The sequence below is a fragment of the Calypte anna genome, chromosome 2 (assembly GCF_003957555.1).
Source record: "Calypte anna isolate BGI_N300 chromosome 2, bCalAnn1_v1.p, whole genome shotgun sequence".
NCBI lineage: Eukaryota > Metazoa > Chordata > Aves > Apodiformes > Trochilidae > Calypte > Calypte anna.
In genome coordinates, this window is record NC_044245.1 from 57,843,631 (window position 1) to 57,865,522 (window position 21,892).

At 42.5% G+C, this 21,892-nt stretch overlaps 2 protein-coding genes across 5 annotated transcripts in view; one reads left to right on the forward strand and one right to left on the reverse strand.

The window, feature by feature from the left end:
- Window positions 1–1,518, reverse strand: part of DCDC2 (doublecortin domain containing 2) — a 55,536-nt gene extending 54,018 nt beyond the window's left edge. Inside the window, exons 1-2 of one of the 4 annotated variants that reach the window (XM_008502279.2) lie at window positions 1,142–1,518; window positions 170–519 (exon numbers count right to left, since the gene is read on the reverse strand). In XM_008502279.2, coding sequence (XP_008500501.1) covers window positions 170–462 — 293 coding nt within the window. In that variant the 5' untranslated portion in view covers window positions 463–519; window positions 1,142–1,518. The other 3 variants (XM_030444876.1, XM_030444873.1, XM_030444875.1) reach the window with 3 other exon arrangements.
- Window positions 1,519–9,324: 7,806 nt separating this feature from the next.
- Window positions 9,325–21,840, forward strand: MRS2 (magnesium transporter MRS2). Its single transcript, XM_030444877.1, has 11 exons — window positions 9,325–9,476; window positions 10,090–10,163; window positions 11,311–11,347; window positions 11,798–11,910; window positions 12,363–12,536; window positions 13,051–13,181; window positions 13,850–13,966; window positions 16,612–16,764; window positions 17,818–17,935; window positions 18,691–18,804; window positions 19,880–21,840. Exons 1-11 carry the CDS (start codon window positions 9,389–9,391, stop codon window positions 19,988–19,990), a joined length of 1,230 nt encoding a protein of 409 aa, XP_030300737.1. The 5' UTR covers window positions 9,325–9,388; the 3' UTR covers window positions 19,991–21,840.
- The last annotated feature ends 52 nt before the right edge of the window (window positions 21,841–21,892 follow it).

Consider the following 21,892-nt stretch of genomic DNA (forward strand, 5'->3'; position numbering starts at 1 on the left):
CCTGTTGCAAGTGCCTTTCTTTTTGCCTTGAGGCACAGCCTTTAAGCCCTCTTTGCGTGATGCCTAATAAAACGGGTGAGGGCTCCTCTGAAGTATTGCCACAGTGGCAAACCCCAAACGCTGATACTCAAGTTCAGCATAAATCTAATACTGATTTTTAGCCACTCACTTGAGCTTCTTGAAGCCTTCCTTGCCACCAGCCACATACTGCTCTCCACTCTGAAGCTCCTCCAGCTGCCGGACACGATGCCCGCTCCGGGGTGTGTAGATGTTACGCACGGCTCCAAAAGGTGCCTTCACCCCACCCGTCACTTCTTTCAGGAAAACCTCAAAGTTGGACACTTTCTTCTCATTTATGATAATGCGGCGCCCGGGAAAGAAAGGGTCCCCGTTGCGATACACCAGCACGCTCTTCACCATCGGCTGCGAGAGCCACGACGCCTTGGTGCCAGGACTGGTCATGCTGGGAGGCTCTGGACGTCCTGCACACCCCAAGCTGCCCCGGCACGCTACCTCCACCTGTGCACCCAGAAGAAGGTCCCTGCCTCAGCACCCTTCTCACCCCCGCCCTGACAACTCCCTGCCGTGGGGAAGCGCCCACGCCGGGACCGGCTCATCAGGGCCCACCCACCTCCAGGGGGACAGGCGGGGAGGGATCACAGCCTCCCTGGGGCTTGAGGCACAGCCCAGCTTTGCCTTTTGGGAGCGACTCCTCCTAGGCAACCCGCTCTCGCTGCTGCCTGGCTCTTGGGGAGGTTAGAATTATACTAACCCGGCCGAAAAAAAGCCAAAACAGTGCGTGGAAGTAGATCTGACACAGCAGGAAAACGGATTGCAGGGGACCCATGGCCTCCCAGCCTCTTTATCCCCCGGGACCGCTGCTCCCACCCTGGTTTCCTCGGGACACTTGATCCCGCGTGTGCTTGTTCGCTCCCCTGACAGACCCAGAGCCAGCGGCCATACCGAGGGCCGGGCAGCAGAAAACACGGATGAATTATTCACCAGGGGAATTATTCACCGGGGCTGAATTATTCACCAGGCCTAGGGAGGGAGGGCGAGGAGACGCCGAGCCCCGAGGCGGGGAGAAGGAGGCGGGGGAGCACCTAGGGCAGAGGGAAGGACACCAAGGGCCCCACCACACCTGAGCCACGCAAAGGAGTCCCCGCTCTGCTGCTCCCTAAGCGGCGGCCAAAGCGCTGCCCGCTGCCGCCTCTCCCCGACACCAGCCAAGGGCCGAGACGCCCGGCGGGTGGAGAAACGTTGCTCGGCCTCCAAGGGGCAGAAGAGCGGGGAGAGGGTGAGGCCGAGCCGGGCCGGGCAGGGCGAGGCGGGGCTGCCGTGACATGGCGGGAGGCGGGTAAGGCGCTGTCCCCCGGGCCTCTGGGGAGGGGCTGAAGTGACACGGGTGGCCGTAGGTAGAGGCTAACCACCCGGCAGTCTGTTCCCGAAGGGGCTCCGGGCCCGCCGTGAAGGGGGTGGTGGGCTGCGGTCAGGCACCAGTCATGTTCGACCCGGACAGGGTGAAATGGATGATCAGGCTGCCTGGAAAAGATGTATTTCATTTACAATAAGACAACTTCTGGGTGTTTCTTAATAAAGGGGTCAGGGTTTCTTCTGTCAAGGATAAAACGGACTTTTATTAGACGTTTGAAATCCATGTCATGAAAATGCTATGCTAGCCCCGGGGTGGAGGCAAGGGCAAGCCACAGCCCTCACCATAAAGCAGGTTTCTACAGCCTGAGTGACTGCTTCTGGCCTTCTGCCCTGGCTTCTTCTGTGTATTCCTTTGGTGATTCCAATATGCTTTCTTCACTGGAGATTTAGGGGCTTTTTCAATGCCTGATTTTGCTTTTGGTTCATTATTAAAGAAGGGCTGGAGAGAGAATTTTTACAAGGACATGTAATAAGACCAGGGAGAATGTTTTTAAATTCTAAGAGGGTGGATTTAGATTAGATGTTAGGGAAAAAAATTTACAGTGAGGGTGGTAAGATGCTGGAAGGCTTTCTCCAGTGACTATCCCCTCCCTGGAGGTGTTTAAGGCCATGTAGGATGGCGCTTTAAGCAACCTGGTCTAGTGGGAGGTGTCCCTGAACAAAGCAGGGAGATTGGAAGTAACATGATCTTTCAGGTCCTTTCCAGCCCAAACTATTCTATGATTTTATGATTACCATTTCCATGTGCAGGATGGTCTGACAAATAATCAAATAAACCACTGATAAATCATATATATAGTTTTTAGTCCATTATTACTTTCCTTCTTATCGGTTACTAAAAATCCTACCTGAAAACTGGATCATTGTTCCGGCCAGGTTGTCTGTTGCCATTTGCTGCTTACATTTGCTGCAATTTAGAAATAAAGCTGGGCATGGCCTTGCAAGGAAAAGAAAAATCATCAGTAGAACTGAAATTTGGCTCTTGGACTAGTACTAATTGCAAATAATGTATGAGCAATAGGTTTGGGTTTTTAAAATGTGCATACTAACAGGATGCTCTCTGAATAAAGAGAATCCATTGAGGTGGAATGTAAATGTTATGGACACTGGGTGCTTTGCCCCATCCTACCATCTGAATAGGTAAAATTTACTAGTAACACAAAACTAAGCTGCACTCCTCCAGTATTTGGGTACGTTTTAGTTATTTGCATTTCCTGAAATATTTAAAAACTTTTCAGTACCCCTATCATTCTTTGATTGAATGAGTCTTTATAATTTATTCTCTTAAGAATCCATGACCTATCACAAGAGCTAATATAAATTCTGATAAGCTGGCCCAAACCTACAATTCTGTTTGGGTAATTTCAGTTAATCAGGCTCAGGGGGGACATGCCCTACTAAGCCAAGCTCAAATTTAAAAGACACCATGAACTGTAGCCTGATAAATCACAAGAATATCATTGGGCACAATTTCTTTTAGCATAAATTCATCAACAGAATAAACCAGAAAAAAATAGACAAAAAATGTAAAACAACTAATTTGTAGTTCAAATAATATAATGTAAAGTCAAATTGGGTTAATATTCCACTCTTTCCTAAGTCAAACAATTTCTGTAATTCTCCATAGTAGATACAACATAGCATATATAAAACAATATTTTAATACACATATTAAGGACCAGATATCTACTCTACCATCATCAATAGACTCCATTAGATTTTACAGCTGATATAAATATATCAGATCATGAGATCATTCTGATATCACTTTCATCTTAAACTATTTAGAACACTTGATCCACAAATGATCCACTTGAAGCTGCATTTTCCTTGCTAATTCTCAGCTAAACATATCTAGACTGCCTAATGTTTGGGAAGTAACTCTGGATATTGCATTATCAGAATAGATTTTTTAAAAAACTATGAGTAAAACATCATCTCAGTTTATGTAATAAGCACACGTGTCTTGGATGTGCCCAAACAAATTCTGACTACAGATTAAATTTTCTTGAAAATATTTTTGGACGTGCTGGGGACATGACTTTTGGCTATGGTTCTTTGCCTAGCTTTGCTCTTGCCATGAAGATTCATAATGAAATACAGAGACTTTGATTTGACTGGATTTTTTGCCATACGTTGGATACAAGATGCTGTAAAACCTGAGATAAAAGACACAGAAAATACCTTAAATTCAAACTGAATTCCTTTAACATCCCCTTTTCCCCACTGATTGTTGCAAGACTAAAACTGGTCTAGACCTTCCTACCTGGAACTGTTCAGTGTACAGTAATGGTTGTTCTTCCAGACGGATTTCAACACGCATGATGGAAGGAATTTTTCTTTTTTTTTATCTTACTTCCTTTGATGGGAAAATTAGTCCCCTGCTGTGAGTTACAACAGGGCAGTTAACCATTACAAAAAGCAATCTGAGGGTGAAGGAAGTCAAATATGCTACTGTTACTGGTTAACAGTTAAATTTCTCTACTTGTTGCTGTTTTTCTTCTGACTAATAAGGGGGAGAACCAAGCTTATTACCCTCCTTAAATAAATACTGTTTAAAATTGATCTATTGCAACCTGAAATAAGTTTTTTTAAAAAGATACTTCTTTGAAAAACCAAAAATGCTGGTGACCTTCACACTGTTCTGCAGCCAAGCAGTGATACATCGACTATCTGCTATTTTTTGCCAGATATTACCACTTGTGGTGATCTTAGGTCTACTGTGCAATGACACAACATCTCTGGCGAAAGAATGAGCGACTGAATATTTTATTTGGCCCCCCATTTTGACATTAGTGGTACCCCAAGACACTGTTGGTCTTTCCCTATGGCCACAGTGGTTACAATCACTTTTGTGGACTGCATTAAAATAGCCCTTAAATGGTACCAGAGCATTGCTGCCCTTAAAGCAGCCTAGAACTGATGGACAAAATTTTTGTCTGAAACTGGGAGCACATTATGAATCCTTTAAAGGACTGCAATTTTGTCTCTAGTTAAACTTATTCATACCTAATAACTGTTGTATAACATGCCTCTGGAGACTTCATATTTAAAATTCAGCTCCTTGCATTTCTTGCTTTTCCTCTCTGCTTCTACTTGTACTAGAGTGAAATCTCACTGTTTTCTTATTCTTAAGGCAACATCTTAAAAATCAGGCCCCATGACTGTCCAGCCCACCGTGAGCTATGGAACCCAGTATTTCACACCAGCCTTATAGAATAAAAGATTTTCATAGAAAAAAAGCAAAACAAACCCAGAATGTTTCAAATACAGTATAAAGTCAGTATGTTTTCCACCTTACCTAAGTAAGACCACTGCCTGAAAGCTGAGGTAAACTCAGACACTTCATCCCATGATAGCAGGGCTATCCATGAGCATCTGCTCCTTCCAGCCTCTCCATGGCCTGACCTCCCATGCACACTGTTGTTTCAGTTTTTAAGTTATCTCCTAGCACATTCTCAACAGCAACAAGCCAAGCTGCTGAACTCACTCACTCACAATTAAAATAAATGCAAAGAGACATATAATCTCTTTAATGGTGGAGTAACGTCCATGAGACCACATCAACCAAGTCATGTGTCAGGATCATATAATGGATCTGAACTCATGCAAAAAGCAGACATTGGGGCATGTGATGAGAAAAGAGTTGTGGCACAGCAACACAGCAGTAACCAGGACAAAATGCTGTGAGGTTTCTGCCATCCCAGGATCAGGAATGATTTTTCATTTTGTTGAAGGCCCTGGACAGCAAGCTCAGTGGCACTAAAACATGGAAGACAGGAACATGTCCTAGTGCTCAAGAAAAGCCTGACAGAATGTACAAAAAGGATATGCATAAACTAACACAGAGAACAAAATTCATCTTGTTCTATTGCAGAGTGCTGAGAATAACATTTAATAACTACCCCTTTGTGTTGCTTATCTAAAAATCAGACTAAGCAGTATCAGCTACTTTCTTTCGAGTTGTAGTAATCAGATTGTCTGCATTGACAACTCAAAGTACATAAATTATGGGATGGCTCAGCTCACACACACTAACTGGAAGAAATGAAATACTGATGCAGTTGTAAATTTTAAAACACGTCACAGAAGTTTAGATTATTTACACAGCTGACAGATGAACAGCTCCTTAAAATACCTAATTTGATTATTTTTGGAAAAAAAAATAAAATCAGACAATCACAGTTTAAGCTATAGCTTTTGATGACATGGGCCTTTTCTAGCAGTATTCTTGAGACATCTAAGATGAAAAAAGGGCTACATAGGACAAAAACTTTGATAAACCCCTGCAGGGCCATCATGAAATTGTGGTCTGTGGAGAAAAAAACCGCAGGTGGTTGGCTCAAGTAGAGAAAATGCTGAAAAATACATTTCATGACACAAAGTAATGAAAGTGAAGTCACACTTTCTTGGCAAAGATTTTCTAGTCTGTTACTGTAGCTACCTTTGAGCAAGGCACCTGAGACTACCACCCTGTGACTACCAATTCAGTATTCTGATTCATTCATGAAATAGAAATTATTCTAAATATTATATATTTTAAATTTTCCATGGGGTCTTTCCTTTTTTTGGTCTCTGTTCTTATTCAGCTTCATTCATCATTCATAATCATCTACTGCCTGGAACAAATATTTTTCTTTTTGTTAATCTGTTCTTTTGATTGTGTTTGCTTTTTGAGTTTTTGTTTTGTTCTGTTTTCCCTCAGTGTGAATAAAATGGGGTTCCTATGAGCTTTTCTTTTAGGAGAAGAAACAGGTAATATATTCAGTCATATCTTTGTATTCAACAGGATTGCTTAAATGTACAAATCTTACACCAAGAGATGATTTCCCTGTAGACAGACATCTATATGCCTTTCCACCATAATCCTACCAAAAAAATTCTGAGCTTTTATGCAGCAGATTTCTAATGATCCTCTGCTGATATTTATGGTTTAATTCTCTATCTGTGTGTTTTTCTTTGGTGTCTTTGTTTCTTTGGTGTTTCTGTTCCTTCTCTTTCACACACCCCAGCTGCAATCAGGCCAGTCCTTCATGTCTGCACTGACATTCAGCTGGCACCAGAACTATTTGCTTACATAATTCAACCTCACAAATGGCTTCTGATTTGAATGACAATTTCATGGGTGAGCAAATCTGTGCAGGAGCTGTCCTCTCATTTTGGCTGAATGGAGAGCAGCTGTCATGCTCATTTGTGCCAATGAGCTTCTTCAACAAATAGCATATGAGCTTGACCCACTATTTATTTATTTTTTGTATTAAATACAGTAAACTACACCCAAAGGTTGACACTGCAGGACATACAGGATACCTGACGTGTACAGCAGAAGCAACAAGCAGCTCACTGCTATTTAGACCTGCAGTAACTAGATGGCAGTTCCAGATCCCCAGTTATCTTTTGAGAGCAGCAGTATAAAGTAGACATTGTCTGTGCTTCACCACTTATCCCTGGCTGCCAATTCACACCAATGCATTATATTCACCTCCAAAGACAGAGGTGATGTTTGGTTATTGTCTGCCTGTTGTGGTCTGATGTAACATTAAAATTTATTTTTGTTTTGGATCTGCAAAACAAAGTCCAACTGAAGAAGGGTCGGGTGCAAGCAGATTTTATTTGACAATTGACACAGGCAAAATGATAGAGCCAGGCAAAAGGAGAAGAGACAAAAAGAGGATATAAGAGAGAGAAAAAAGTGGAGAAAAAGGGTAAGAAAGTGGGGAGAGAGAGAAGGGAGAGAGAGTCACCACGAGGAGCCCAGCTGTCCAATGAGTTCCTTCAAGATGTCGCTGATCCTGGACAGAGTCTGAGGCAGACGGCATAGGGTCAAGAGATGACAAAACAGCCACAGCCTGGACAGCCAGATATACCCCTGAGTTCCTTCTGTTCCAAAGGGGCAGCTGTCATTCAGCTGCCACAGAAGCCAGGGGCATTGGCATCAGAGCCATTGCAGACAGGCTGCCTGGAGGGGAGCTGCTGCAGAAGGGTGCAGTCCCCCACCCACTCATCAGTTCTTATCTCCTTCCAGGTGCCACCCCTGTTCTGCTTCAGCCCAGGCCAGGCTCATTGGCATCAGAGCCATTGCAAAGTTTTGCCTGGAGGCGGAGCTTCCTGCACACAGGTATTATCTCTTTCCCGGTGCCACTCCCCTCGTTCCAGCCCCCTCAGCAAGGTCCATCAGTCAAGGTGGCTTCTTCCACCCTTGGCCAGGGTAATGGTGCCTGGAGGGACAGCCCAGCATTGCAGGCCCTTAGAAAAGGGGAGTGGTCTCCACCCAGCCCTTAGTTCTTAGCTCTTATCTCTTTCCAAGGTGTCACCCCCTGCTCAGCTCTGGCCATGCCAGGTCCTTCACTGGCCTAGCCAAGACTATTCACTTTAAAATTGTTCTTTTGAGACAATTTTAAATCAGTGAGATCAAACTCTCACACACTGCCCTTCCAGACAATTATGATGATGATTGATACTGCAGTGATGATGAGATACAACACCAATGCTCACTGGCATATTGGCCTATTATATTATGCACACCAAAATTCGTACCAATATATATTCAGTGTGAAGTTATGTCACCCTATTTCCAACACTTCAGTTGTGTATGCAGGCAGAATAACAGATGGACAAAGGAAAACAGATCAGCTCAGTGTCTTTTCCCTTTTTTACTGACAGCGTGCAATGTCAGCTACGTGAGACTTACTGAAGATTCATTAAAAGTAAATTTCTGGCATATACTCTTCAGATTCTTCTCTAGCCTTTGCATTCCAAACATACAGCATCAACATAAGCTGCCATGAGTTGCCAGCAATGGTTTGTTTCCTGCAGTCCTTTTCAGTGCTGTCTAGGATTTCCAGATTTTGTTTAAGTATCCCTGACATACAAGAGTATTAATTTTGTCTTGTGCATACTGCCACCTGCTGTGATTAACCAAAACTAAAGTTAAAATACTCAATTTCAGTCTATTTCAGCTATTTATCAAGTACAAAGTGGGTGAGCATTTGCATTCAGGCTTGCTTACCCTAAAGCTGAAAACCTCTGATGGCTTCAGCCACACGCTGTATGCATCTACTAAAGAACTTCTTTATATTACTTCCTTGTGAAGTAATTTATCTTTGTGCAGAGCGTGTGTAGATTGTCCTTTCCAACCTGTCCTTCAGAACGCATGCTGAACAGATGCCGATCTATGCGTTTTTATGTATATATATCCAAACACACACAAATGCACAGACGATGTGGTGTAGTAAATGAGGGGATAACTCTGTCCTCAGGTGACTTCTCTGTACCTTGGAAGTCCAGCCTACAGCAGAATTTGGCCCCGACTCCCTCGTATTCAGAACTCAGACACGTTTTCAGCATGGTGTTGGGACTTGTGCCCTCCTCTCGGAACAGCCGTACGGATCATTTCATTACCAACACAATCACCTCCTCATTTATTTCCCCGCTAAGCAGCAATGCGCGCCTCAAGTGCATTTTGATGCTTGCTGCTGCAGGGCTTTGAACACCGGCTTTGCCTTCATGCCGATTCACACGCTTCAGCGGAACCAACCCAAGGATGCTCCTACCCTCGGCGTTATCCTTTTGCGCGTTTTGATACAGTTTTAAACCAACCCGTAACAGTGAAAGCTGCTATGTTACTAAATAAACCTCTGCACCGCAACCAGACAGCTCGTTAAGGCAGGCGGCAAAGCGCATCCCACTCACAGGAGGGGTAGGGGTTTACGGAAGGTCTCTGGCAGCCGAAGCGGGGCTACAGGCCCGGGCCGGGACACCTCCGCGGCTGCAGACCCGCATACCCCGCGCTGCCGGCGGCACCGTGGCTGCTCCCGCCGCTCCCTTACCGGCTCCGCCCGCACACAGCGGCCACCGCCGGCGAGGCCAGGGGCGAACCTCCAACCCGGCTGCCGGCGGCGGCCCTGTCCCGCAACCGCCTGGCGTGGCCCTGCCCGGCCCGGCCCACAGCGCGATGCCACCGCCAGCTCCGCTCCTCCCCGGCTGCGCAAGGGCAACCCATCAGCCGCCCGGCTTCCTCCTTCGCCGCGGCTGCGCGCTGAGTGAGAGTCGCGCTGAGCAGAGCCGGGCCGGGCCTTGCGGGAGCTGCGTGGGGCCTGTGCGCCTATGCTGCGCGCCTATGCTGCGCGCCGCGCTGCTGCCCCGCGCCCTGGGCCGCTGCTGCTGCGCGCCCCGCGGCTGGGGGGGCACGGCGGGCGGCGGGTCCGGCCCGCGGGTCGATCTGGGCCTGCCTCCCGGCCAGGGCTGGCCCGCGGGAGTGGCCGTGTCGCCGTGCCCACGGGGGCTGCTCTGGGCGGGTAAGCGGCGGCGCTGGGCCGGGCTGGGTCGCAGGAGTCACGCTGGGCCGGCCCGGCCCCGTCTGGCCTGTGCGGCCGTGGCCGTTCCCGTCCGGGCCCTGGTCCCGCAGAGCTGCGGGGGTTCCCCCCTCCCCCGTGCGTCCCGGCAGGCCCCGCCATATGGGCAGTGTGGGCAGAGAGGGGCTTGCGTGCGTGCGTGCGTGTGTGTGTGTGTGTGTGTGTGTGTGTGTGTGTGTGTGTGTGTGTGACAGCCCCGCCGGGGAATGGGGAGGCAAATGCCGGGGCGGTATGTAGGTGGGTAAAGGCAGATATAAAGGTACCAAGTGCGGTGTGCTGGAAGTGTCTTATCCGTCTTCAGGTGTATTCTATCGGTGTGCTACAACAGAGGCCTCCCAAGCCACCTTAGCCAGCGTCTCGCCTGTTTTTGCTGTGGTAAGTACACGCAAGGGTTTCCACCGGCGGTGGTCTGTCTTGCTTGGGTTTTGTTTTCCTTAAAGCATCCTAAGAGCAGACTGATCGGTCTCCCAAAGAACATCCCTAGTGCTAAGCTGTTGGTTTAAGGTGTTCTGGCTTGAGGACCGGTATGGTACAGAGTATTCATCAAGTTGTTTTTCTATGTTAAAGCATCTGCTGGTAGCTCTTTTTAATTGTGAAGGCACATCAGCTCTTCAAGTGCTGCAGGTGGAAGGTTTCTTGTTAAGCTTACAGCAGCTTCATAATTCCTGTAGCTGTAATTGTAAGCAAGCGTGGGACCTGGGGAAAATAAGCTCCTGTATTCTGGTTTTGCAATGAGCCTGAAAGCTGTTTTCAGGCTGCATGAGTGACAGTAGTGCATCTGAGGGAAGGCAGGGCCTTCTTATTGAGAACCTTTGCAGCATGGCCATGTAACACCCATTGCAGTGCTGCTGGAATGTGTGCTCAGGGATGCTTGATTCATGGAAAGTTATTTTTAAAGCCAGTAAGATAGAACTAGGCTACATGGTTTATAAAGAAACAAGCAAACATTAACAAAAACATAACAAAACATAACAAAAAAGTTAAACCAGACCTTGCAGTTTCCCCAGTAATTTTACTAGGAGATACAAGTGTTAAATGAGTAATTTCAGTGACAGGTGCTAAGACAAAGAGTTGGATGCAGGTTACTAGCTTACTTTACATAGACCCAAGGCCTAACTACCCATTTTGTGGTAGTCCTTACTTTTTGAATAGTCTTTGTAAATTTTTCAGATTGCTCCAGAGAAAATAGCAACATTTGTAACAAAAAATGTAAGATGCACTCTTGTGCCAAAACAAGTCTTACCCCCTTTAAATTACCTCCTTCTTGAGGTTTACTTAGGAACATCATCATGCAGATGAGCCTGGTTTTGTTTGGTGTGTCTGCATTGGTGGTGAAATGTATAGCAATTTGGTGCAGTATTTTTCCCAGCTGGGTTGAATTATAAAGGGGGGGCATAAAAAGTTGATTTTTCTTAATGTGTTTTCCACTAGACTTTTAGGCAAATGCATACAGTGTTAGGCTTTTTTTCATGTTTTATATTAATTCTGTGAACAAAGTGTTGTTTTTTTCCCACTCTTTTAGATGAAGCTTGACACAAAGGGAAACAGTACCTATTTTGGTGAGTTTTCATTTTAGTTTTATTTGTTTGGAGATTTTTGTTTTAATTTATCCAATACTTTTAAGCAATACTTTGAAAATAACATAAACCATCTCTAACAGGAAGGTAATTTTTACTTTGTCTTTTCCCTTTTTGACTAGCATGCTACTTTTCCTGGTTTATGTTTCCTGTCCTGTAGGATTACACGTGCTTTCTCAAACCAGGCACTTGGTTTCTGACATAAAATGAATTGTTGTGGCAAACCTTTTCACTTATATGTAGACTTCTATTTTTCCACTCAAGACTTAGTTTTCTAAACTTTGTAAAAAATAAATCAGATTGAGGAATCAGTGGGAGGGAAAACTTCTTTAAAGACAGCACAGCTTTTTTCTTTTGTGGGACTGAGTAATAGACTAAAATGTAATACATACATGCTTATCCTCTAAATACCTTCATTTAAAAATGTTTTAGAAAAAAAGAAAACCGAATTGTACCAGGAATTGGGTCTTCAAGCTCGAGATCTAAGATTTCAACACCTAATGAGCATTGCAACTAGAAACAACAGAATCATCATAAGAATGGAGGTAATGGTTTCCCTATAGCTACCTGTAAATGTCAATTGTGTCTTCTCCTTGGATTTGCATTTTCTTACAGTGTTTTTACTGTAAGAAATACCAGGTTGTTAATGAAATCTAGCAGTAAATGTGGCTTTGGAGTTCTACCTAGCAATCAGAGGCATGGGTTTACCAAAAATACATGTTAATGATAATTTTCCTAGTTAAGCATAGGAGAAATATTACTGATGTAGAAGTAAAGGCTTATGAGGAGCTTCTCCTCAAGAATATCAGCAGCAGCAGTGCTGTGTCTGAACCGTGGTTTGCAGTTAGCATGAATTTCTGTTGTTTTCCTTCTGAAAAGACATTTGACGAGTGGCTTTATCAAATCCTAAATTATCAAATGCATTGCATAGTCATGAGAAGACAGTCTTCAGAGTGGTCTTTATTTTTCAGATTCCTATATTTACTGTCTCTTTCAGTTCTTGAAGGCTGTCATAACACCAGAGTTTCTTCTGATACTAGATTATCGTAATTTAAATTTGGAACGCAGGCTTGTCAAAGAACTAGCATCTCAGCTGGCTGGGGAAGGTCAACTGGTTACATATTCCCTGCCCTTTGAGTTCCAAGCCATAGAAGCAATCCTGCAGTACCGGGTGAGCTATTTTGTTTTCATTTAAGTTGCTTTTGAGATTTTTTTCTTCATAGAAAAGGCAGTGTGATTGTCTTCTTTCATTAATACTTATACATACACATTCGTATAAATGTTCGTCGCTTGTTGTAGGGGTTCTTTTTTGATTCTGACTTTTGTTTGTTTAAATTTTATGGTTTTGTGTGTGTGTGTCTGTTTCCATTGCCATCCCAAGAAAGTGGTAATTGTAAAGTTTGTTACTGGAAAAAATATAAGTAAGGTTGTGATGGCTTCACTGTGATTTGGACACTTTAAAACAAGTTTGAGTCAATTTCTAGACATATGCTTTAGCTGAAATAGAAGTCACGGAGAAGCACTGAGATTTTTTTTTTTTTTTTTTTTTACCTCTTGGGCAGGAGTCAGATAATTACGTATTAATTGCTTGTTACTGTGAACTCTGGTCAGAGACAGGAGTCAGTTGCCCAAGACGTTCTGAAGGGATTGCTTTAATTCTTATGAAGGATCATGTTGTTATCTAGATCAGCAAACTGCATGAGAGACTTAACACTTTGCAGCCTCAGATCCTTGAGACACTGGAAGCTCTAGTGGACCCCAAGCTTTTGTCTGTGGATAGGAGTAAACTACACATTCTCCTGCAAAATGGCAAGAGGTAAATAAGAGTAAGACATGAAGAGACTAGAAGATGACTATAGAAAATCATGTAAATAAAATGTTAGAAAAATGGTATCTAATATGAATTACTGTAATTGTGCATCTTATTTATAAATGTAAAAATTGTTGTATGAAATATTTCGCGATAGGGGGGAAAAACAGAAAAAGGGAAATCAATTCTGTGTTGCCAGAAATAGTCAAGCTTCTTAAATAGTATCTAATAAAATATTACCTAAAAGAATAAAATAGCATCATAAAAACATTCCCCAGAATGTAAAACAAGATGAGCTGTTGGATTACTGCTATAAGATTACCAGTACTAAATATACTGATACCCTCATGTATTCCGGTATGGCAGTGCTCAAATGCGCTCCCTACGTGTTCACGGGAGTCTTGTTTTTTCTGTCTTAGCAAATATATTCAGAAAACACATGTGAATCCTTTTCAGTGTGTGTCTGTAGCTTGCTGGTCCCCAGACAGAAAACTGCCACTGCTAAGTGTGTGGTCTTGAGGGAATTTTTTGAAAGAGATCGTAGAACCCTGCAAAGAAGCCTTCCATAGCCACTCCATCTGGTGAGGGTGCTGGCTGGCAAAGCTGTTTAGAGATTACCTTTGTGCACTGGTGCCAGTGGAGATTACTTGACCTTTTGTTTGTTCTTTCTTCAGCTTGTCAGAACTGGAAACAGATCTTAAAGTTTTCAAAGAAACAATTCTGGAGATCTTAGATGAAGAAGAATTAATAGAAGAGCTCTGTATATCTAAATGGACTGATCCACAAGTATTGTATGTATATTTTGATACCACGTAATTTTTAAAAAATAATTTAAGGACAACTTGAACACTACCCTGGGTGTTCCCTTCCAAAAAGCAGGAAGAAGACGACTTTCTAATTTTTTAAAGCCCTAATGCTTGCTTCTTGAAAAATTGTTCTATTTGCCATTTTGGAGAGGGATTCCACTAGCACTAGTCAGTTTAAAATAGTTCTCAGCATAGCAGGCCAGCTTATCTAGTACATAAAGGGACAGGAATAGGATGGGAGTAGAGGGAGAGGCAAATGTTATTGTTCAATACAGATATATACTTCCTGGGAATTTTCATCAGTTTCACCAAAAAAATAAAACGGCAGATTTTAAAGCTTGTCTTGAATAAGTCAGATGCCACACTGCCTTTGTTAGAAATCTTCTGAACAACTTCCTCCTAGAATTTGCTCACCAGCAGAACCTAAAGGGAAGAGGCTCTGGAGCAATATTGTGCACCTGAAGAGCAGCATTTCAGGGAAGGTGCACAAGCAGAAGTAGTCCTATTGCACACTCTCAAGAACACACACTCAGCAGCCTTAGCAAAATCTAAAACCTGAAAACATAATATCAGCTCCCAGTGTGCTTGGGGCTGAATTGTATTTAAATCTTGGACATAAAGACATGTTTCAGTAGGTAACAACTACTTTTGAGGTCCTTTGCAAAGTTAATAAATACTTTTGCCTAACCACATTGCATGTGGATATTTATACCGCTCATATAGTATTTTTCATTTGAAATCAGGAGATAGTTTCTTGCCCTGCAAAGTTTGTCTGAATGTGCAGCAGAAACTGGGTATTGCAGAAATACAATTTGCCTTTCTAATTCACCTGCTGGAGTAGTGGTATCAGGAGGGCTCAGAATTTCAGGCTGCTTCTAAACCAGCAGCCAATCTTTACCCTGGTTTTGCTCTCAGCTTTCTTTTGGACTTAACACAAGCTGCTGGCAAATCTCTTCTTGCCTTGTGATAGGTGTGTATAAACATTTAGGAGAGATACCAAGGTCACACTCTTCATGTCAGGAGGAACCTGAAGCCATCCCTTTATTCAGACACTGCCATTGCAGAGGGGTAGAAGAGGTTTTCTGAGGTTGTCTGAAGAAGCACCGAAAAGTGTGCTACAGGATGTGGCAAGGGAGCCTGTGCACAGGCACACCAGGCACACCAGCACGTTTGCAGGCAGAGTGGCAGTGTGTGGACAGCTCTTTTGGACCCAGGATTGGTGCAGGGTATGCATGGTATTTGATGAACTCAAGAAGCCTGAGAAGGTGTTGGAGGCATGTAAGTGCCATCAGAGATCAGTTGCAGCAGGAGTGGTGAGCTGAGCCCAGAAAGGCAAGAGAGATACTCTATCTTTTCATGAAGGGTTGGCAGACTGTTTAAAGATTCATGAGACAGATGGAGGCTAAATAATGGAAGTAAATTATATGTCAGTTATTTTCATGCCCGTATGTGTTTTGTTTCTCTTTGTATATCCACACAGGAGCTGATGTAAAGATCAAATAGCTGGATCCATTATATAGCAGATAATGCTCTAAGGCTTTAAAACATGCAATAATCAAATTCAAATCTCCTCTCATCTGCATGCAATAATAATCTCAAAGTGTGAAGGAATTTAAAATCAACCTGGCTAACTCAGATTTTCTGCTCTGTAAGAGAGAAACTAGGGGTTCTGTTAAAGGTGCCAACTGATCTTAAATGGGTTAATTCTTAAGTCATATCACTAATTTTCTTGGAAAACGGTTTCAGATATGTTCCTTTGGCAGTCTGCAATGCTAAGAGATTCTAGAGAAATTTAATTTTTCTAGAGAAATCAGGTCATACCACAGAAGAAAAAAATGAAGAAGCTTTCTGGCTTTACTGATAATTTTCAAGCTCTTGTGGATATCAGGTGCCTCAGCTTTCATCTAGACAGTGAAAAATCCAGTACTCCACTAGAAACATACATACCTGTTCCAGAGGAGGGATTGTCAGCAGTCAGTCCATGAATTAAAATTTTCTCACAGACTTCACTTAGGAGGGAGCAGCATCTTCCATTTGATGCCCACTCCTAGGCTGCTTCCTGCTCCAAAACCATTTTGCAGTAATTACTGTGTATAGCTGAAACAGCTTACAACTAAACCATTTTAAACACACACCTAAAATACCTCCCTTACTCTTTAACTGTGGGTGTGTTGACTTTCGGGTTTTTTATTCTTGGCATTTTTAACTGCAGCGTTACTAGCTTCCACCGCTTGAGGGCGCCAAAAATTATCTCCTTTTAAAAATTCCAACACTTTGTAATAATTTTTAATAATGTAATAATTTCTAGGAATAGAAAATTTATAAATAATTTAAAATTTATATAAATTTGTAGCTTCTTAAGATCTGATAAAGTAAGATTTGTGGTGCTGTGCATGCCTTGTGCATATAAAATGCAAATAATTGGCTCCCAGTGCAGATCAGCTGATAGATGTAAAAATATGTCTCTTATTTTAAGATGTTAGTATTGATGGGGGTTTCTCAGTGAAGAGGTTGGATTTTCAGATCTAGCGTCTGTTCCCCACAACTCCTGTGTCTTGTCTTAACTCAGCCAGTAATACACTTCTATACATCATGTAGCTAACCAGCAAAATGTAACTTGTTGCTCACAGTGAGGAGAGTACGTCTGGGATTGATCATGCAGAGGAAATGGAGCTGCTGCTGGAGAACTATTACAGAGAAGCTGAAGAGCTTGCAAATGAAGCTCGTGAACTCAGAGTACTGATTGATGACTCAGAAAGCATCATCTTTATCAACCTGGACAGGTGAGCTACTCTGTCTGTTGGACTGCCAAAAGCTGAGCAGAAGTTAATACTGCGTAGTCTTTCTTAAATATGCCTCCAAGGAAAATCAGGGAGTTTCATCTTCATGAGGTTTTGAATGGACTTAAAAGTCACAAAACAAGAAGAGGCATTGCACTTATCAGTGAACTGGATGAAGCAAAGCAACAAGACACCCTGATTAATATGTTCTCTTTAGTTAGGTATCAGTTTTCACTAGCTGGAGCAACCAGGCTTCTCCTAGGTCCTTCTGGGAAGCTATTCACAAAAATTCTACTTGGGAAAATTTACTCTTAATTCAACAAAACTGAATTATTTAAGAGTGTGTCTAGGCTAGGTGACTCGGGTATTCAGTACAAGTTGCATTAGCACTCTATTGGGTGATACAAAAATTAATAAATTTGAAGCAAATATTTTCTCTGTACACTACACTTTTCACAACTATTCAGCTGCCTTGCAGAAAACAATAGTAGCATGCATTTGCAAGCACATGCCACTCTCTCTTTGAGATCAGTATTTAATATTCTTTCTCCTCTTTACTGGGGAGTTACCTGTTGAGGCAATTGGTGGATGCTATATCAGGAAACGGCAAAAATCCTGTTGAGGAAGACTTGAATATGGAATTCTTCAAAACTGGCTCAAGTTTTTAGTTCGCAGCATTTACCGATTTTATTTCTTTACAAAATTAATATGCAATGTAGCAGTAATTTTTTGTTGCTCATGAATATGGACATATAAATTCCAGCCAGATAGTGATGAGAACACAAAAATGTTTATGGAAATTTATTGTCACCTGTAAGAAGAGAGTGCTGCTGGAAAGTCTGCTGATGATTAAGGCAGCAGGTTCTGCTTAGAGGTTCCCTGATGCAGCAGTTTAGCCTCTTTATACTGTTGTTTCATGTGTTTTATCACTGGGTTGTTAATTCCAGCATGACTTCCTCTGTTTCACTGTTTTTTAGTGCCCACTGTATGGAATTTGGCAGTTTAGCAGCAAATCAATTTTTGGGTTCCCCTTACAGATGTTTCTCCCTTCTCTAGCCACCGTAATGTGATGATGAGATTGAACTTGCAGCTGACTATGGGGACTTTCTCTCTCTCTCTCTTTGGACTCATAGGAGTTGCATTTGGTATGAATTTAGAGTCATCTCTTGAAGAGGTAAGGAATGATTGCTGCTTCTATCAGTGAAAAAAAACATGGGCCCTGCTTTTACAGTGAATTTTATATTCAGGCAAAGCTCTAGGTTTATGTTTGTGTGTGAACATAAGTTCAGGGAGTCACGTGTTCAACCAGTCACTTTTTTTATAAGCAAATTACTGTATGGATAACAGCAGAGTATTGCAGCCTTTTTTCTTTTACATCCATGGAGAAGAAATGAGAAGACAAAACTATGGTTGTGTAAGAACTTGCTATAAATCAGTATTCCGGTTTCTTTCATGATCAGCTGCTCTCCTGAAAAGCCCAGCCTTGTCTTCCAGAAACAAGGGTCTCTGGTAAACAGCCAGGGTATTTCCAGACTGTCAGCTACATTGTTACACCCAGACTGGTGGGGGTACAGACTGAGGCTACAAATGCACAATTTTACCTGCTATCTTTAAAATAAAAAAAATCCAAAACAAATAAAAGAGACTTCTTCCATTCCAAATCAATTAAATTAAATTGACTGAATTTCCAGACTTCCCAAGGAAGGAAGGAGAACTGCATGGGACAGTAATAGCATACACTATGGTCATTCCTAAATAAAGTGTTTTGCTGTGAAATGGACCTTTTTCAAAGGTGGAGCTTGGCTGCTGATGGTGGAGTTTACTACTTCCTTCCTGTAGAGGAGGTGCTGGGGAGCAACAGATTATCTTTGGGTAATTCCTTTTCTGAAGAGGGAGTTGCACTGACTGATGAGAGTGTTCTCTTGGTAGGACCCCAGAATATTTTGGCTGGTGACAGGGATTATGTTTCTGGGAAGTGGCCTGATATGGCGGCGCTTGCTTTCCTTCCTCGGGCGGCACCTGGAACCTCCGCTACCTCCTCACGTACGTATGGCTGATTCAGACTCTGCATGTACACTTCATTTCTAAAGCAGGAGAAAAGCCATTGCAGGAGGGTGGCCCAGAGATCATGGGGAAATTCAGCTCAATCTCTTTTTCTTGAGTTGACAAAGAAGGTTCCCCTGAGCTGGAGTGAATGGGGTGGGAAGCCACTGTGAAGATACGCCTGAGCAATAAGATACGCTCACTGCTGCCAGAAGAGAAGCTGCAGGCTGTTCCTTGAGACAAGCTGTATTTACTGTCACATGGAAGTCCAAGGGAAGCTCAGGCTAATGTTAGAACAGCCTTAATTTGCCTTTGGAGCTGCCACGGCAGTTTCTTCACACTGAGGGACATCACAGAGGCTCTTCTCCCCCTCCCACTCACATACTAACTCTGGATCTGTAGTCCCCGCCTCATAAAAGAGAAGGTGCAGAGAAAAGAACGATGAGGACAAGTCCTAGCTGTAACATCTCTCTAGAGAATGGTGTCATGGTTGTGATGTCCTTATTCACAGTCTACAGTTTGCAGTAGTTCCTCATGCACAGCAGTCATCTTTGCCATTGATGCTGATGACATCCTTGAGCCCTGTTGTACCAAGCCATTTTAATGATTCCAAGGAGAACATCTTCAGATTAGCAATATTTTGTATGGGTCATTTTCCCCATTGACTATCCTTTCCTGCCAAACCTCATGGGACTGTATTGCCCACCTCTGTTCTGCACTCTGATACTTATAAAAGGGAAATATCAGTGCATTCAAAGTGGCTACAAAATAAGAGGGACACTCAGATAAACTCCTCTTCTTGCTTCCCCTCCCTTGCCACTATTAGGCAGGTGGAAGTAGTTTGTTGTGTATTGTTGACTATGGCTACAACTGGATTATCCCTAAGTGTTGGTAAAAAAACAACTCCAGCACATACTGACTCTGGCTTGGAGAAATGTACTGAAGGGGATTAGGCAGGAATAGTGTTCTGAAAATAAGAAAAATCAGAGTTCAGGCCTCTGTGAAGCTTTATTTCGTTCTGCTGCTTATAGAGTAGCTTTGCATGTATTAACAGGCCATTTTGCATCTTGCCTAGGTTCCTACAGTTCTGAAAAAATCCAAACCAGCAGCTGGAAGAGTGGAGATAAAGAACAACCTTAAAGCAGAAACGTTTGGGCTGAGCAGAAGCACATTAACAAACCAATAGGAGCAACAGGAATTAAAGAGACTTTTATTGTTAAAGGGTGGACTCTGGGTACTTCCCTTGCATTTGTTCTTCCGTATGGAAAAGAACAAGAATTTCTAAACTTCCTAATTTAAAATATATTTTGTGCCAAAAACCTATAGTGAGATTTTAATGCTCTCACATAAAAGGAGAGAAGCACAAGGGAAAGTAGTGTTGTGCTTTCCACAGTAGTCTCACTTCCACAACACCTATGTTCAATAGTTTTCTGTATCACATACATACATATATTTTTGGGGCATTCTCAATTTCAGGTGTTTCTGTCAAATACTTCTTCACATAATGTTCCCTTTCTTAAAGAGAACAGTATTTCCAGTTTAAAGACTGACAGCACTCAGTATTCCTCAATAATTCTGAGTCTGAGATGCAGATTTAGGGTTCTGCAGATTTAGGAATCTGACTGCAAATATCAAAGAAAAAGCCACCCCAGAAAAGGCCTCTTGAATGGATTCTGTTTAATTGCACAGAACAAATTTTTCCAAAGTGAAAAGCATTCCTGTATCTCTTGTGTAGCATCACCTCTAATCTGGCAGTAACCAGAAATAATAGTTTCCCTTATTCTGAGTGAGCAATAAAAGGCTTTGAACCACAGCTACTTTGGTATACCAGAAAAGTGGGCCTGTTGGTAACATACACTTCTGCTTGCTTACCATCTGACACTATTTTAACACACAGTGATACATCTGCAGTTTGACAACTCTTTGTTGTCATAAGGACTGATTCAAATGCTGATAAATTCAACAGATCAGTTGTTGGTTTCTCTTTTCTCTCCAAAGAAGACAAGACAAGACAAAGCATGGACTGGCCTGCACCACAGTAAGCAGTGGTTAGTAAAGGGGGTGGAAGCCTCATGCCCTGGGGTGGACTGAGGAAGGAGTAAAATTCTTACACACACTGTTTTCATTTTCTCTCAGAACTTCTCTCTGAACTCTGCAAATGTAGTCCCCACTGGTTTCTCCCAGACTGTAGAGGGAGAATGAAATCCTTCTAAATCAGGTCACAAACTGTCTGGTTTTTGCTTGGCATTTTTTAACTTTCTGATGTACAGGGAGGTGTTCCCTAGGTGCCACCAGATAACTGTTGTACTGGCAGGGGTTGAAAAAACAGTAACTGTAGCTGTGAACATTTTTACTAAGGAATAAAGAATCAAAAATCAAAATGAAAAGGTACATAAGTTAAATTTATGCAGGCATGTAATTCTAGTTGGGCTAAAATCAGTTGTACCCGATTTTGAAGCAGTTGTTCTTGCTCAGTATGTGAATTTAACTACAGACATAAATGGCATGAGAAGGTGAGAAAATTGATGGTGTTTGCAATTTGAGGTTTTTAGCTGAATTTCTTGCAACATTTTGCTTAGCAGATAGAGATATAAATAAACTTTTAAACCAAGCAATCAAGTGGAATAAACAATGGCTCACATACCTTGGGTGTTAAACCCCAAGAAAGGCCTGTGCATGAAGGCAGATTGATGTAAACGTGTTTGCTGCCAAGTTGTAGTTGCATTAGGCCAGGACTGAAATGTGTTCATACAGCTGTTTACAGCTGGAAGTTTTCATGAAAGCTTTCCAAGCCCTGTCCTTGGTGCAGAGAGGCTTCTGTCAACTTTATTGACTTTTCCTGTACATAACTGAAAAGCACTGAAAAGACACTTTTTACAAGACTATCTTTCAAGTAATCAAAATACATTAATGTGCAGTAAAATTATTCTGAAATTTTACAAAGGTGTTAGTTCTTTAATTTTTTTTTTTTAATGTGTTCTTTTATTTGGACAAGTCAGGTCCCCAAAATAGATGTTAAAATGCATTATACATCAAGCTAATGTTCACCTTGTCTTTTTTTTTTTTTTTTTTTTTTTTTTTTGAAACA